The sequence below is a fragment of the Pollachius pollachius genome (assembly GCF_949987615.1).
Source record: "Pollachius pollachius genome assembly, chromosome: 2".
NCBI lineage: Eukaryota > Metazoa > Chordata > Actinopteri > Gadiformes > Gadidae > Pollachius > Pollachius pollachius.
The window spans coordinates 18,479,893-18,494,000 of NC_136935.1; the positions used below are offsets into that span (position 1 = coordinate 18,479,893).

The 14,108-nt window shown below is 44.8% G+C and overlaps 1 protein-coding gene across 1 annotated transcript in view; it reads right to left on the bottom strand.

Annotated features, from left to right (window-relative positions):
* wdpcp (WD repeat containing planar cell polarity effector) overlaps positions 1 to 14,108 on the bottom strand; it is a gene marked incomplete at its 3' end in the record, with an annotated part of 53,956 nt that overhangs the window by 32,995 nt on the left and 6,853 nt on the right. Inside the window, exons 2-8 of the mRNA XM_079729100.1 lie at positions 12,040 to 12,124; positions 10,617 to 10,661; positions 9,645 to 9,698; positions 8,652 to 8,722; positions 6,474 to 6,533; positions 5,891 to 6,005; positions 3,087 to 3,223 (exon numbers count right to left, since the gene is read on the bottom strand). Of these exons, the coding sequence (XP_079585226.1) occupies positions 3,087 to 3,223; positions 5,891 to 6,005; positions 6,474 to 6,533; positions 8,652 to 8,722; positions 9,645 to 9,698; positions 10,617 to 10,661; positions 12,040 to 12,100 (543 nt within the window). The 5' untranslated portion in view covers positions 12,101 to 12,124. The remainder of the gene's footprint in view (positions 1 to 3,086; positions 3,224 to 5,890; positions 6,006 to 6,473; positions 6,534 to 8,651; positions 8,723 to 9,644; positions 9,699 to 10,616; positions 10,662 to 12,039; positions 12,125 to 14,108) is intronic.

A 14,108-nucleotide genomic window follows, 5' to 3' on the forward strand; every position in this document is an offset into this window, starting at 1 on the left:
CATTAAAATGTTTGTGTGTGTGTTATGTATGATGGGGTTTGTTGTTAAAGTGATGTGCATATTTTTGGGCACGGGCTGCCACGCTTTACAGACCACAGCACCGAGAGGAACAGTAATGAGATCTGGTGGCGCAGAGAGAAGGGAGGGCCCACACACACACAAACACACACACGCACACACGCACGCAAAACACACACACACATACGCAAAACACACATACACACACACTTGCACACACACACACACACACACACACACACACAAGCACGCACACATACACCCACACATGCGCGCGGACACACACACACACGCATGCACAGACATGCACATACACGCACGCACGCACACACACAGACACACACACATACACGCCAGACACAGTTCATTAACCAATCTGGGGACATTTCCAGAGGGCTTTGAATGCAGGTGAAATTGCAGGTCTAGAATGGTGACCCTTCTTTTTAAAGTACACCCCAGCTCATTCCATCTTCACACTTACACACCCACACATACACACTCACGTCATATTCACACTTGCCTTTCAGAGACTCTTTATCTCAGTCACACACTCACAATAAAGTCAATGGTTACAGACGCACACACACACAAACACACACACACACACACACACACACACACACACACACAAACACACACACACACAGTGACCTCCACCACAGTGGTTGGCAATGGAGGGAGAGGGGAAAGCCAGGGGTGAAGGAGGAGAAGAGACGAAGAATGAGAGGTGGTGATAAAGAGGAAGAGAGAAAGAGAGAAGCCAGGACAGAGAGAGAGACGGAGGAGTCAGACGGGTTAAGCCTTGCACTCATAAAAGACACCAATCATTTACAATGAATTAACCGCAACGATTAAATATGGAATGCATAGTCATTCGGTAAAGTGTGGTAGGAAAGGTGTTTGAAATGAACACACACCAAAATATAGGATTTAATTGTTACATTTGTTGTTGAATGAATAGATCGCTTCAAAGGTTGAAGATAAACCAATTAAATATAGGAGTAATGCTTTAGTAATTGGTTGGACACAGATTATTGTGACTTGTAAAAAATGTTGTTTGGACCCTAAAACCCAGACAGGAGTATCAGTGATGAGAACCTGTCCCCCTCAGACACGCGGGACACAGAGACGCGCTGAAACAGCTGAAGCCAGGAGGAATCCCAAGGAGTAGGCGCTTTTTTATCTGTTTTTTTAAGTCAGAAAATCACTGGGTTAATAACATGCTTTATCTCTCACTGCCCTTCCCTCCGTCTCTCCATCCATCCAACCACCAATCCATTCATATATCTCTCTCTCTCTCTCTCTCTCTCTCTCTCTCTCTCTCTCTCTGCCATTTGCTGGTCAGCAATAATCAAAAACCACTTTCTGGGGGTCGGATTAGTTAGGACCCTCTCCCCCCCCTCCCCTCCAGCTTAGACCACTGGACCGGGGCGGTGTGTATGAGTGTGAGTGCATGTGTGTGAGTCATGTGTGTGTTTGTGTGCTTATGTGTGTAGCAGGGTGAATGTTTGTATGTGTGTGTGTGTGTGTGTGTGTGTGTGTTTGTGTGTTGTTGTGCATGCCTGTATGCGTACATGCATGTGTATATGTGTGTGTGCGTGCGTGTGGTTGAGACAGAGGGGGGGAGGGGTCTTATCAGGCTCCTACTTATGGAACCAGACACACAGCAGCAACGATTGCTTTCACCCACACACACAAACACACACGAATCTTTGCACAAACACACACACACACACACACATACACACACACACACACAAAACACACATACATCTTTGCACACACACACACACACACACACACACACATCTTTACACACATATTTACACACACACACACACACACACACGTCTTTAGACACACACACACACACACACACACATCTTTACACGCACACATACACAAATACACTTACACACACACACCCCCACAAAGGGGTCCTGGCAGTAATGTGATAATAGCATGGCTAGGAGTTAGCTAGCTTGCTTAGCAGGATCCAGGTTGGCTTGAAAGGGAGGGAGGGAGGGGGGGGACACTACCGTCCATTACAGCGCGCCTCTAGAAAGGTCTTTCCAATGGGAAGATGTTTGTTATCTGAAGAGTAGTTTCAGAATGGAGGAATGGGTAGATATGATCAGGATCAATATCTAGAGTAATATCCAAATGAATCGATCAGACGGTCGTGTCGGTCTACATAAGTCCGCTCCTAAACAGCCTGGCTGTTTGTCATCGTTATCAATGGGAACAAAGTGTTTTGCTCGCCGCTTCTGCTTTGCTGAGCGCCGCGCTATCTTAATGTGGTGAGGGTTTTGCGTTTTTGATTTGCCCTGCATGTGACAGGTTAAATAAAGGGAATCTCAAGAAAGTCCCAATGCCATGGGCGTCTTTCACGGGCATTGCATACAGGCATTGCATACAGGGGTGTTCAATTTAATTAAAACAGAGCATTCACTTGCTGCAGTGTTATTTCTAGTAATATAATTTCATAATTCATAGTTTCAACATTTGATCCCAGGAGATGGCTCTGTATGTGCAGGCTTGGTTCTACAGATCTTAAGGGAAGAGAGTGGAGCCACTCTGTGTCAACCATGCGAGGCGACAGCCAGCTTGTCAGGAGCAGTCAGGGTGAGGCGTCTTTCTCAGGGAAACCTCGACACTCGCTAGGACGCTAAGAGGCACCAGGGATCGAACTAGCAACCTTCCGGTTACCAGCCAACCCGCTCTACCTCCTGAGCCAAATACCGCCCTTTAGAAACCGAAGTGCAACCCTAAATCAACAGGTATACATCATGAAATTGTTTCAAAGCCTTTGCAATGTTACATTATGCATACCAGAGGCACACACATACAGACAAAAAAAAATAAAACACTCACACTTACACTCACACACAATAAATAACACACTTAACACTCATTCAAACAAGTATGTTAGGGATTGAGGGAAGGTAAAGTAAACTCGTCGTTATAGTGGAAGAATTGGGTTTTTGGATGTGAATACACAAACATACACACACACACAACACACAGACAAAGACACACACAGCGTGACACTCTGCGTACTATTGTACCTTGATTTCAGAAGCGGAGAGTTTCTCTTGCCGTCTGTTGACCTCTGGCGAGCCCTGGCTCCTCCTACTCAGGTATACCACACCCACCTGGCTTTGCTCCAGGAAGGACACCAGCAACAGCCTATCAGTGAGCACCGCTGGGGACGACATCACCACCCACTCGTAAGTTCTCACAGTCTTGTATGTAAGGAAAGGATATAAATACAACTGTACGTGAATATTTCATATAGAAACTAAGAAATGCAATGTAGGGAGTCTTAAAGCCAACGCATAAAGTGGAAAGTGTGCATGTGTTCAATGGTCATGGATTTGTCATTGGTTCTCCATCACTCCCCCACTGCCCCATGCAGTGGTACTAACACACTTGATCAAGCCATGCTCTTCAGAAACTGTGCAGAAACACTGATTAACAATTAAGCTCTCCTCTCCTTCAAATTAATCTGTTTATGAAACCAATTAAATGGAAGGGGGGTGGGGGAGTCGTGTTGGTAGAATGGAGGATGTGGGAGGGGGGGGTTATTACACATGTCTCTTAGATATCAAGCTTTGGGGGGAACAAGTGAAGCTGCACTGCCAGATTTAGAAATCTAACCAGCAATTAAACGTGGCATGTTGGCGTGTCCCATTTTTTTCCACATAAGTCTGTGTGTGTGTGTGTGTGTGTGTGTGTGTGTGTGTTTGTTGCTATAATTATGTTTCAATTCATTGCATGACAATTTGAAATTAATATGCAAATATTAGAAGGAGGATGAATCATTGTGTGCAAAAGGGAGGCACTAACTGTCTAAACCAGGTCACTTGTGGAAGTGCAATGGGAGTGTTGCATCTGGATTATAAAATTAGTTAGTGGCCTTAATCATTACAAAAAGACAGCGTCCAAGCTTCCCTAAACCAGGCCTAATGCAATAGTAAGCATCTTTGTGATAGATTTCAGAGAGATCCAGTTAAATTCAGCCTGGTATTGATTAGTATGGTGTCTATAAACGGGATTAGGTCTAATCCCATTGGCTCCTAAATGAACGAGTGGCTATCAAACCAGACTCCAGCACAATCTGGGACCAGGTGGTTGATTCAGGATTAAAAACACACCCCTACTGACCTAACAAAAACACAGTGAGGCACAATATACACACACTGATACTCACACACAAACACACACCGAGACACACACACACACAAACACACACAAACACACACACGCACACTTCTGAATCCATTTAATGCTGTCTTTGCAGCAGTCTGTTGACATAGGAGGCCAATAGGCTTAACCAAAGCACATTTAAAACACGGGTGAATAAAATAGCTTATGTAAAATAAACATAACGCACTTTGCGCTTAATAGGGGGATGATATTTGCCATATGCTACTGCTAGCAAAACTCTACCAGTAATGTATGTTTAATGGCATGGAAGATAGACAAAATGGTAAGCCTACCATAAGCCACATTATACCACAGAAAAGATAAATGCTGTTGAACATTGTTGAACAGTAAGGGAGAAAATCTTCTCAAAAAATGTCTTGGTTAGGTACTTGTATAAACTGATATTGTAATTGGCAGAGACACATTGGTCACTCCTGTCATTGTGTTAGAAAGACAGCATTAAAGGATTTAGAGATCGGTGTGTGTGTTCTGGTCTGAATGTGTATGTGTGTGTGACTCTGTGATCTGGTCTGAACTACTCTGTTCCATCCATCTAAGGCTAATTTAACAAGGGAGCGTTGCGCGATCACAGCCCAACCCATGGAGACACCTACACACATCCACCAGAACTATACCCACACCCAGAAAATACACACACATACACACACATATACCCCCCCACACGCACACACACACACACACATTCACACACACACACACACACACACATACACACTCACACACACACACACACACACACACAAACACACACACACACACACACACACACACACACACACACACACACACACACACACACAGGGACTCTCTCACAGCCATTACTGTAATAATTAGTGCCTCTAAGGTTTTGAATGCAGCTCAGTGGGAGATAAGTGGGTGTGTATGTACCTGGGGGCATGCACTCGCATGTATGTGTGTTGTGTGTGTGTGTGTGTGTGTGTGTGTGTGTGTGTGTGTGTGTGTGTGTGTGTGTGTGTGTGTGCGCATGTGTATGTGAAAATGTAGTTGGGACTGCATGAATGCGTGTCTAAGTGTGTGTATGCTTGTGTGTGTGTGTGTGTGTGTGTGTGTGTGTGTGTGTGTATGTGTGTGGGTGGGTGTGTGTGTGGAGACTTTATCCAGTGTCAAGGGACTAAAAGCGGAAGCCGAGTAGAGCTTAGTGTGTGTGTGTGTGTGTGTGTGTGTGTGTGTGTGTGTGTGTGTGCGCACTGAGGGGGGATGGGGGGGGGGGGGGGGGGGGGGGCTGGGTTGGGTATGGTCAAATAATTGCTACAGAAAGAAAATAAATAATTAGCAGATTTGGGACCGTGTCAACGGCCCTTTTCCACTCCTCTCAGACTCCCTGGGAGCGGGGAGAGGGGTGGGGTTAGGGGCGGGGCGGGGGGCTACACTCTCGGGACGGCCGGAATAGATGGAGAAACACTGATGTGTGCTCTCAGGGGAAGGCCCACCACACACTCAGCACAAAAGGATTGGCCTGCAATTAGCTGGAGTCGTCTGACTCACCTGTGACACCTGTAGGCCTGCGTTACAGTCAGCGCACACACACACTCTGCTTTGTGTGAGAGTGTGTGTGTGTTTGTGTGAGTGTGAGTGTGAGTGTGTGTGTGTGTGTGTGTGTGTGTGTGGGTGTCCCACCAACCGTCAGTCACAGTGTGGCCCGGGAGCCGTCCCACCAATGCATGGTCTATACACACTCTCTCCAGCTGGGGACCGTTCAGGGTGAGGGTGATTAGGACTCCACTGCTCAACATTAACTAAAAACACACACGCGCACACACACACACACACACACACACACACATGCATAAACACACACACACACACACACACACATGCATAAACACACACATAAACAAACATGGTTTATGTGTGTCAAATAATGTTTTCATTTAATTGTGCTGTCGTTTATTGAAAGTATGACATGACCATATTGCGTGATGTCTCCTTACCCCGAAGAACTACCTGAACCATGTGTACTCCATTGCCTGATGGAGGAAACCAACTAACAGTTGTCTTCAGTGCTATTCAGCTCCTCAAGAGTATCCTCTCAGCACATTGAATCCACCAGTGACCAGGTGACAAGCTTCAGAGTCTCAGTAACCGTGTGCACCTCGGCTAGGCCAAGGTGCTTGTTAAAACCTATGGGACCTTTAAGGTATTTGGGGTTTTTAGGCCTACATGTGTGTGAATGTGTGCACCTTTGTGCATGTGCATGTACTTACCTGGCAGCATTGCTTGTTCTTCCATCTGGTGTGAACACAAGTCTTAGTCTGCAACAGTTCCTGATGGAGGAGAGAAGATAAGAGAGAAAGGGAAGAGAAATAATACCAGCAAGAGTTGTCCATGCATGTCTGTATATGTCTGTATATGTCATTGATTAGTATCAGTATTATTATTTGTTTTATTATAAATCGGTACATGGTACATATTTGAGAACACATGAAAATGCAATGCATAACATGAAGGAGAACTTATTTGCAATGTAATGGTGGTAAAGGAAAGGCAACAGATCTGACCAGAAGAATTAGGACTCTGACTGCGACTAGATGTGTATTTGTGTGTGTGTGTGTGTGTATGTATGTGTGTGTGTGTATGTGTGTGTGTGTGTGTGTGTGTGTGTGTGTGTGTGTGTGTGTGTGTGTGTGTGTGTGTGTGTGTGTGTGTGTGTGTGTGTGTGTGTGTGTGTGTGTGTGGGTGGGTGGGTGGGTGGGTGGGTGGGTGGGTGGGTGTGTGTGTGTGTGTGTGTGTGTGTGTGTGTGTGTGTGTGTGTTTGTGTTTGTTTAACCATATCCGTAGCCAGCTATGGGGTCACGAGGTCCCGATCTCAGTAATTTTCCTTTTAGCTATTGAAATTGGGAATTGGAAACTAAATACAGCCGTATAGAAGGTCGTTAACTTGGGGGGGATCATCCTTTCCTCCCCCCTATTTTTCAAACCCTTGCTCAGATTGGTTCATAGCCGTGGTATATTAACCATACATCACTGGGTATGACGTCTAATTTGTTTGCACAATTCAGTATCATTCCCTGTCTGTGAAAAAACTAACTAGGATAGTTACAAAATGGAAACATTTAAGGTTAACTTGGATCTCCGGGGTATCCAAACCACGGAGGATTGGATTGAGTAATGCTTATCTCAGAACAAACCCGCCTGCTCAACGACATGCAGAGTTACGTAAAGAGGAGATTGACGGACTGGAAAACCCCCGAGATGAACAGAACAGCATGAAGCAACCAGAATGGACGGTGAAATGCTTTGAAGACTGGTGTTAGGATATATGTGCGGATTTAGACACTCAGACATTATCATAAGAGTGGATCAATGACATTCAATGAGATTTATTTCAAATTAACGTAAATGATCAGCCAGACAATGAGTTTGATAGAACACTCGCCTGTGATGAAAAAATGTAAGTATAAGCTGCTCTTGTATACGATGCATAGCAACCACCTTGCACTATGTGCAGGCAGCCAGGAGGGCCTATTTATTTTGAACATTATTATTTATTAATAAAGACTATTATTAATGTTGTTGTTATTAGTGTTTTTAAAATGGTGTGCATTCTTAAGGCCATACAACCCTTTTATAACAGTCACCAAGTATCTGCTTGGCGTCTGGCCAAACAACGACCATTAGCTTTGATATAACAATAACATACCATGGCCTGTCGGGAGCTATTGCTTAAAAACATATATAGATAAATATTGGGTCTATTTGAATAAAGTGTTGAGGGCAAGTGCGCCGGTCCGGGCATCCTGCCACATTCCAAGCCCAGCTGGGGTGATTTGAGGGGAGGAACGAGGGCGGGAAGGCCGGGGTTGGCTGGGAATAGTGGGGGGTACACTAGTCTGGGGCAGAGGGGGGGGGGGGGATAAGAAAGGGGACGGGGGAGGTTGGGAGGGTGGAGGACGGAGGGGAATGGAGGAAACAGCCACAGTAAGCTCCTGGCAAACAATGCCCAGTCTGTGCTACCAGAAGCAGACAACCAGGGGAGGTTGGGCAAGGGGGGAGGAAGGGAATAAAATGGACGGGTGAGAGAGAGAGAGAGAGAGAGAGAGAGAGAGAGAGAGAGAGAGAGAGAGAGAAAGGGGGGGGGGGGGGGGTTTGCAGGGTAGCTCCATGGCCCCCCCTGATCCCCTCAAATATCCACCTCGATGACAGAGTACGGCCGAAAGCGAGGTGATGAGAGAGGGACGGGGGTGGGGCTGATGGGGGGGGGCGGCGGCTGTGACAGAGACCGACCAGTAGAGTGAGAAGAGAGGGAGAGACAGCAAAACACAGAGCGCCCCTATTTGTTAATCAATCAGGCGTTTCAGACGGGAAAACTCCCATCATCCCCTTGGATGGGGGGGGGGGGGGGGGTTGAAAGGGTGGGACAGAGTAAGGGTGAATTGGGGTACCTCTAACTCTTTCAACGAATCACGGAGCTTCTCTGGCCGCCGGTTCTGGGGCGTCCATGAATACCCTCGGGCTGGTTGTGGAAGAGAGGGATAAAGACAGAAGGTAGAATAATCACTTGGGTGAACAGAGCACCCCCAGAGTGGGATATCATGAGGCCAGGCTGGGATGAGTTTAAATGTATTTCATGAGTTCATCATCACTCGAGGCACACTAGTTATTATTGCAAAGGGGAGTGGCTAAGTGTGAGGGGGCGGAGTTACCAGTCAAAGTTAAGGGAGAACCGTGAGGCAGATTGATAGACAGTAGGACGCAGGTACAAACGGGATCATGGGACAGAAATATACCAGGTATCCAACACATACCAGTATCTGTGTCCAGTGTGGGGAAGTAATTCGCTCTCTTTCTCTCCCCACTCATCTAAACTCAGATGACTAAATTGACAAAATAGCCATTGCATGTGTTAAATGAGAATGTGCGTGGTCTTAATCTGTGCTTGTTGTCTGCTAGCCCCTCTGGGAGAAGGACCGCCGACTAGTGTTCTCCCTCTCGAGGTTTCTGCCTTTTTAATGGTTTATTCCATAAATCCAAAAGTTCTGGTTTGAGTGTCTTTCAAGTCTAATTTAAATATATGGGCCTGTAAACCCATTGAGACTGTGACTTGACGAAGGGCTATTATAAAGGAAATGGATTGGACTCAACCCTTGCCTATGGCCTCACTATCTTACTTGGAGATGGCACACTATGATTTTCCCCACCTTCAATTTAACCTGCAGCAGTTATGGGAAACATGGAAGCCTGGTCCCTTTGCTCTGGAGCAAGTGTCCAAAAAGACATTGAGGAATAGAAAAGGGCTTTAGGATCCACATTTTATGTCTCTTGCTTGCACACTCAGACAAAAAGTCACACGCACGCACGCACGCACGCACGCACGCACGCACGCACGCACGCACGCACGCACGCACACACACACACACACACACACACAAACTTACCTTCTGAAAATTGGAGTTTGTCATTGTAGTAGTGTTTGGTCTGTGAATCGGCGACTGCAAAAATATTACCAATTAAAAATAATATCAGATACGTTCAAATATTCAGTGAAAGAACAGAAGCAACCAATTAGAGATCAACATGTATAATTTAGATCATGTATAATTGAACTACAATGAGAGTTATGTTGGTTTAGAATTCAGCACCACAATACAAGTGGACATCCAAGGCTGAACCTGGAGCTCTGCATAACCCATCACTTCAACATGCAACTTCTTAACCAAGGGCACCCCATAACCATGCCTTTGAGAAGGAAAGCAGCCTGTCTGGTTTTCAGGCCCTCTGGCACCTTGACTACTTCCAGGGTTAGCAGTATCCATCAGATAAGGGAGTGAGCAGCCTGACAGGCCCCAACACGGGGCACCTGGTCCAGGGCAGGAAGAGGCAGAGGGGAACAGGATGGGGGCTTCGGGAGGATATGGGGGGGGTTTAGGCCAAGGCTTCTGAAGGCCATTGAGATGAGCTTGGAGCTCCCTCTAGTGGAGATCTTTGGAAGCTAGCTAATGGAGTTGCAATTTTGTGCAAAGATCCAATTACCACTTTTTCTGTGTACCCGTGTGTCTGCATATATGTTTGTGTGTATGATAGTAATATGTATATTATATATACATATGTATATATGTGTATATATAAATATACATATATGCACACACACAAACAAACATATATATATTAAAAATATATATATACGCATTATGTTTTTTTATACACACATATACACAGACATACAAACATATATATATACAGACAAACACAAACACAAACACATATATACGTATATTTAAACACAGGACATTGCTGAATCATCACGTATTGAAATCGTCTCATTTATTGAACAGAGGAGAAAACAAGAGAGCCCCACTTGATCTCCGACTTAAAGCAACATTCAACACAAACACTGTACTGCACTTTACCTGGCTCCCCTTTATGGTAGTACTGATGGGTGCCAATGTCAGTGTCTGTTGGTGGGGGAAAAGAGAAGAAGACAGATGCAGTGAGAGAGACAGAGAGAAGGACAGAACAAGAGAGAGGCAAACACACACACACACACACACACACACACACACACACACACACACACACACACACACACACACACACACACACATACAGAAAAGGAGATGAACATCTAGCTGTCAGGGAAATGCAGAAGACAGATCAGCAATTTTGCACTGTGGGATAAACAATCCCTATCAGCCAGTGGCCTGTCCCATCTGCCTGAAGCATATTTAAGATAAGACACCTTGGGAGGAGGACGAGGGGTTACGGGTGGGGTGGGGGGGGTAATAAAGACAGGAGTGGGCCTAAACCTGCCTCAGCCAAGGGACAAGGCCCCCCACCATCTTTTCACAGACACACACACACACACACACACACACACACACACACACACACACACACACACACACACACACACACACACACACACACACACACACACACACACACTTAACATGGTAGTTTGTTGTATGTTAACTGGGGGAAGGTCATGTAAATGTATGTTTAGAATTGAGTGGCGACTAGCAGACTGGATCAGCAGAAATGGAATATGAGATGCACAAGAAATTTGTGGGTCCTCTTCTGATCGAGACCGCCATGTTGCCCCACCAGGTTTCTACAGTAGCTCAGAATGGACAAACCACTCTGGAGGGAACATGTTTATAATTCAATCCACTTTAAGTTAAAGGGTAGGTGAACCCGTTGTTTCAGGTTGAATTTGGAAACTATGACATTTAAGCAATCTGTAACCTCACCGGTAAATGCTACTGAATTATACATACTGGACCTTGAATGGTGAAAATATTTGTTTTGACCAGTGATTGTCGCCTTGCTAAACCTTGCCTCTCATGCTTTGCTAACATTAGGAGCTACTCTTGAGACCTAAATGTAGACACTATGAGACCATACATATCCTGAGGACACTAGTCATTTGTTTGGTTGCAAGTTTAATAAACCTCCAAGGCAGACATTTCACCGCCCCTTATACTCAACACATGCAAGTGTTGGTGTTGAGGCCCAATGCTACCTCATCAGAGTAAGCCTAATTCTAAATGTAGGTGCATTGTGTATGAACAAGCTCAGATTTAAGTATCATATGAAAAAGCTGTTTTCAAGGTCACAGAGGGAGAGGGAGAGAGCGAGAGCGAGAGAGAGAGCAAGACTGAGAGTGAGAGAAAGCTAGAGATAGCATGAGAGGGCTAGAGAGAGAGTGTGAGAGAGAGCGAGAGAGCAAGAGAGAGAGAGAGCACACAAGAGAGCTAGAGAAAGAGCAAGAGAGTGCGAGAAAGTGGGCGAGAGAGAAGTGGTGAGACAGAGAAAGGGTGAGGGACTGAATACCTTTGACTTGGAGGGAGATCTTCGTTGACCACAAGTGAAGCTCAGCCAGGCAGAAAGCCATGGGAACAGATAATTCACCAGGGATCTGTGGAAAGAGCAAGTGAGAGCGCAAGAGGGCGAGAGAGACCAAGAGAGAACAGGAGACATCAAGAGAAAGAGAGGGATGGGAGAAAGAGAGAGCAAGGCGGAAGGGGAGGAGAGGTAAAAAAGAAAACCAATGGTACATATTAAGAAACACATAAGAGTGGACAGCAAAAACAATAATATACCTACCAAATACACACATACGCACAAAAGATTCAGCTTGACATTGACACAAGGTCACGCTCGCACCCCCAACACACACACTCCCATGTGCGGCGGGGATTTAGCCCCACATGAGGCACCTGTTGAAAGACACACTCAGGAGGTGAAAGCAGGACAAAGCTCTTGGGATCCCCCAGCACCTAGAGACACATCAGTGTCAGACTCATAAAAGAAGGGCTCAGGTCCAAGTCTCGTTCACACCTTGTTTCCTCCTCTCAGGCGAGGCTCACTTCAATACCATGTGACATACTGGAATGAAGACCAGAGAGCTCCTATCTGTCCATCAATCAATGATGGTGATGTCTGTGTTAAACACTAGAATAATAATCATTACTACCTCACTACTGTTTGTTAAGAGCATATACACAAAGCCAAGTTGTATTCAATCTTGTTCAGTAAACATTCTCTTGTTGTTAATTTAATCCTGCAATATGTAACTATTCTTTTGCAGGTAGTTACTCTGTTAATTTATAAAAAATAGAATACACCCCTTCCATTATCCATCCATTGAATATCTCTTAATAAATGTTTTATTCTGGTCCACTTTAAGTTGGCAAACCAACATTGAATAGGATGAAGCAGGCAGTCGAGAGACACCTCCTAATTAATTTCCATTGCATCGATCCTTATACCCCGTGGGAACGACAGAAATGATATAGCTATAGCTGTAGCTGCAGCTCCCGCCACTAGAGGCCACTAATGAGAAAACCTACATAGTGCAGGTTTAATTTAGCTCGACATACACCTAACAATGAGTCAGTAAATTAGTAATCATTTGAGCTAAAGGGAACATTCCAACTAGAAACAATAAACATATTATTAAATAAAAGACAAGAAAAATACATGAAATAAAATAAAACATTTTCAGAGATTTGAAGTTAGATTCGCTATTCATTAGTTTTTGGTCAATTTTGATCTAACTATGAAACTTGAAACAAGGAATGAAGCATAAGGTTTGTATTTGATAAGCAAAAATGTGATAATGCTGGGCCGTGCCGGGCTCAGTAAGTCCTTGACTGACATGAGGAAATGAATTAATCTTGCCCTGACCACATGGTTTTTGTACTTATTTATTTTACTGCAAGTCAGTCATTCCCTGGGCAACAACATGTGGCGGGCTGACAGAGGGAGGGGCAGCTGATGGGGGCAGAGTGAGGCAGAAGGAAGATATGGAGGGAGATTAGACCTCAATCACAAATATAACAAATACATAAAAGAGGACTTCCTTTCATGATTTAGCAGTAAATAAGTGTTCAAAAATAGTTCTCAGATGCAAAAGCATGAATATTTTTCATGTCATAGTTTCCCATTGATTGGTCTCGCCACGATGAATCCCACTCAACCTGCCCTGCAATGGTTATATATATCCCCTGACTCAATCGTTTTAAAACCTACTAAATTATGACTTCAACCACAACCACAAAAACCCTAATCTCTCAAACATACCAGAAATCAGAAATTCTCAAAAAGGTCATCTTCAGGAACAACCACAAATACATACAACTCATCCAATGCTGGACCCTCCATATAAAGCTGGAGAAGAAAATAATCAAGTACATCAGAAGTCTGAAAAGACCATCCCAGATAACTACACTCGCACTTCGAAAAAGGATAGGTTTTTGTGTGCGTGTGTGTGCTGTGCGTGAATTCACCTACAACCTCACAATTCCCTATCCCTGTGCTTAATAGGATACTGAGCAGCACAAATTGTAGACCTAAACAAAACACCAAAATGGAAAACATAAAACAGTTTGATATAATAA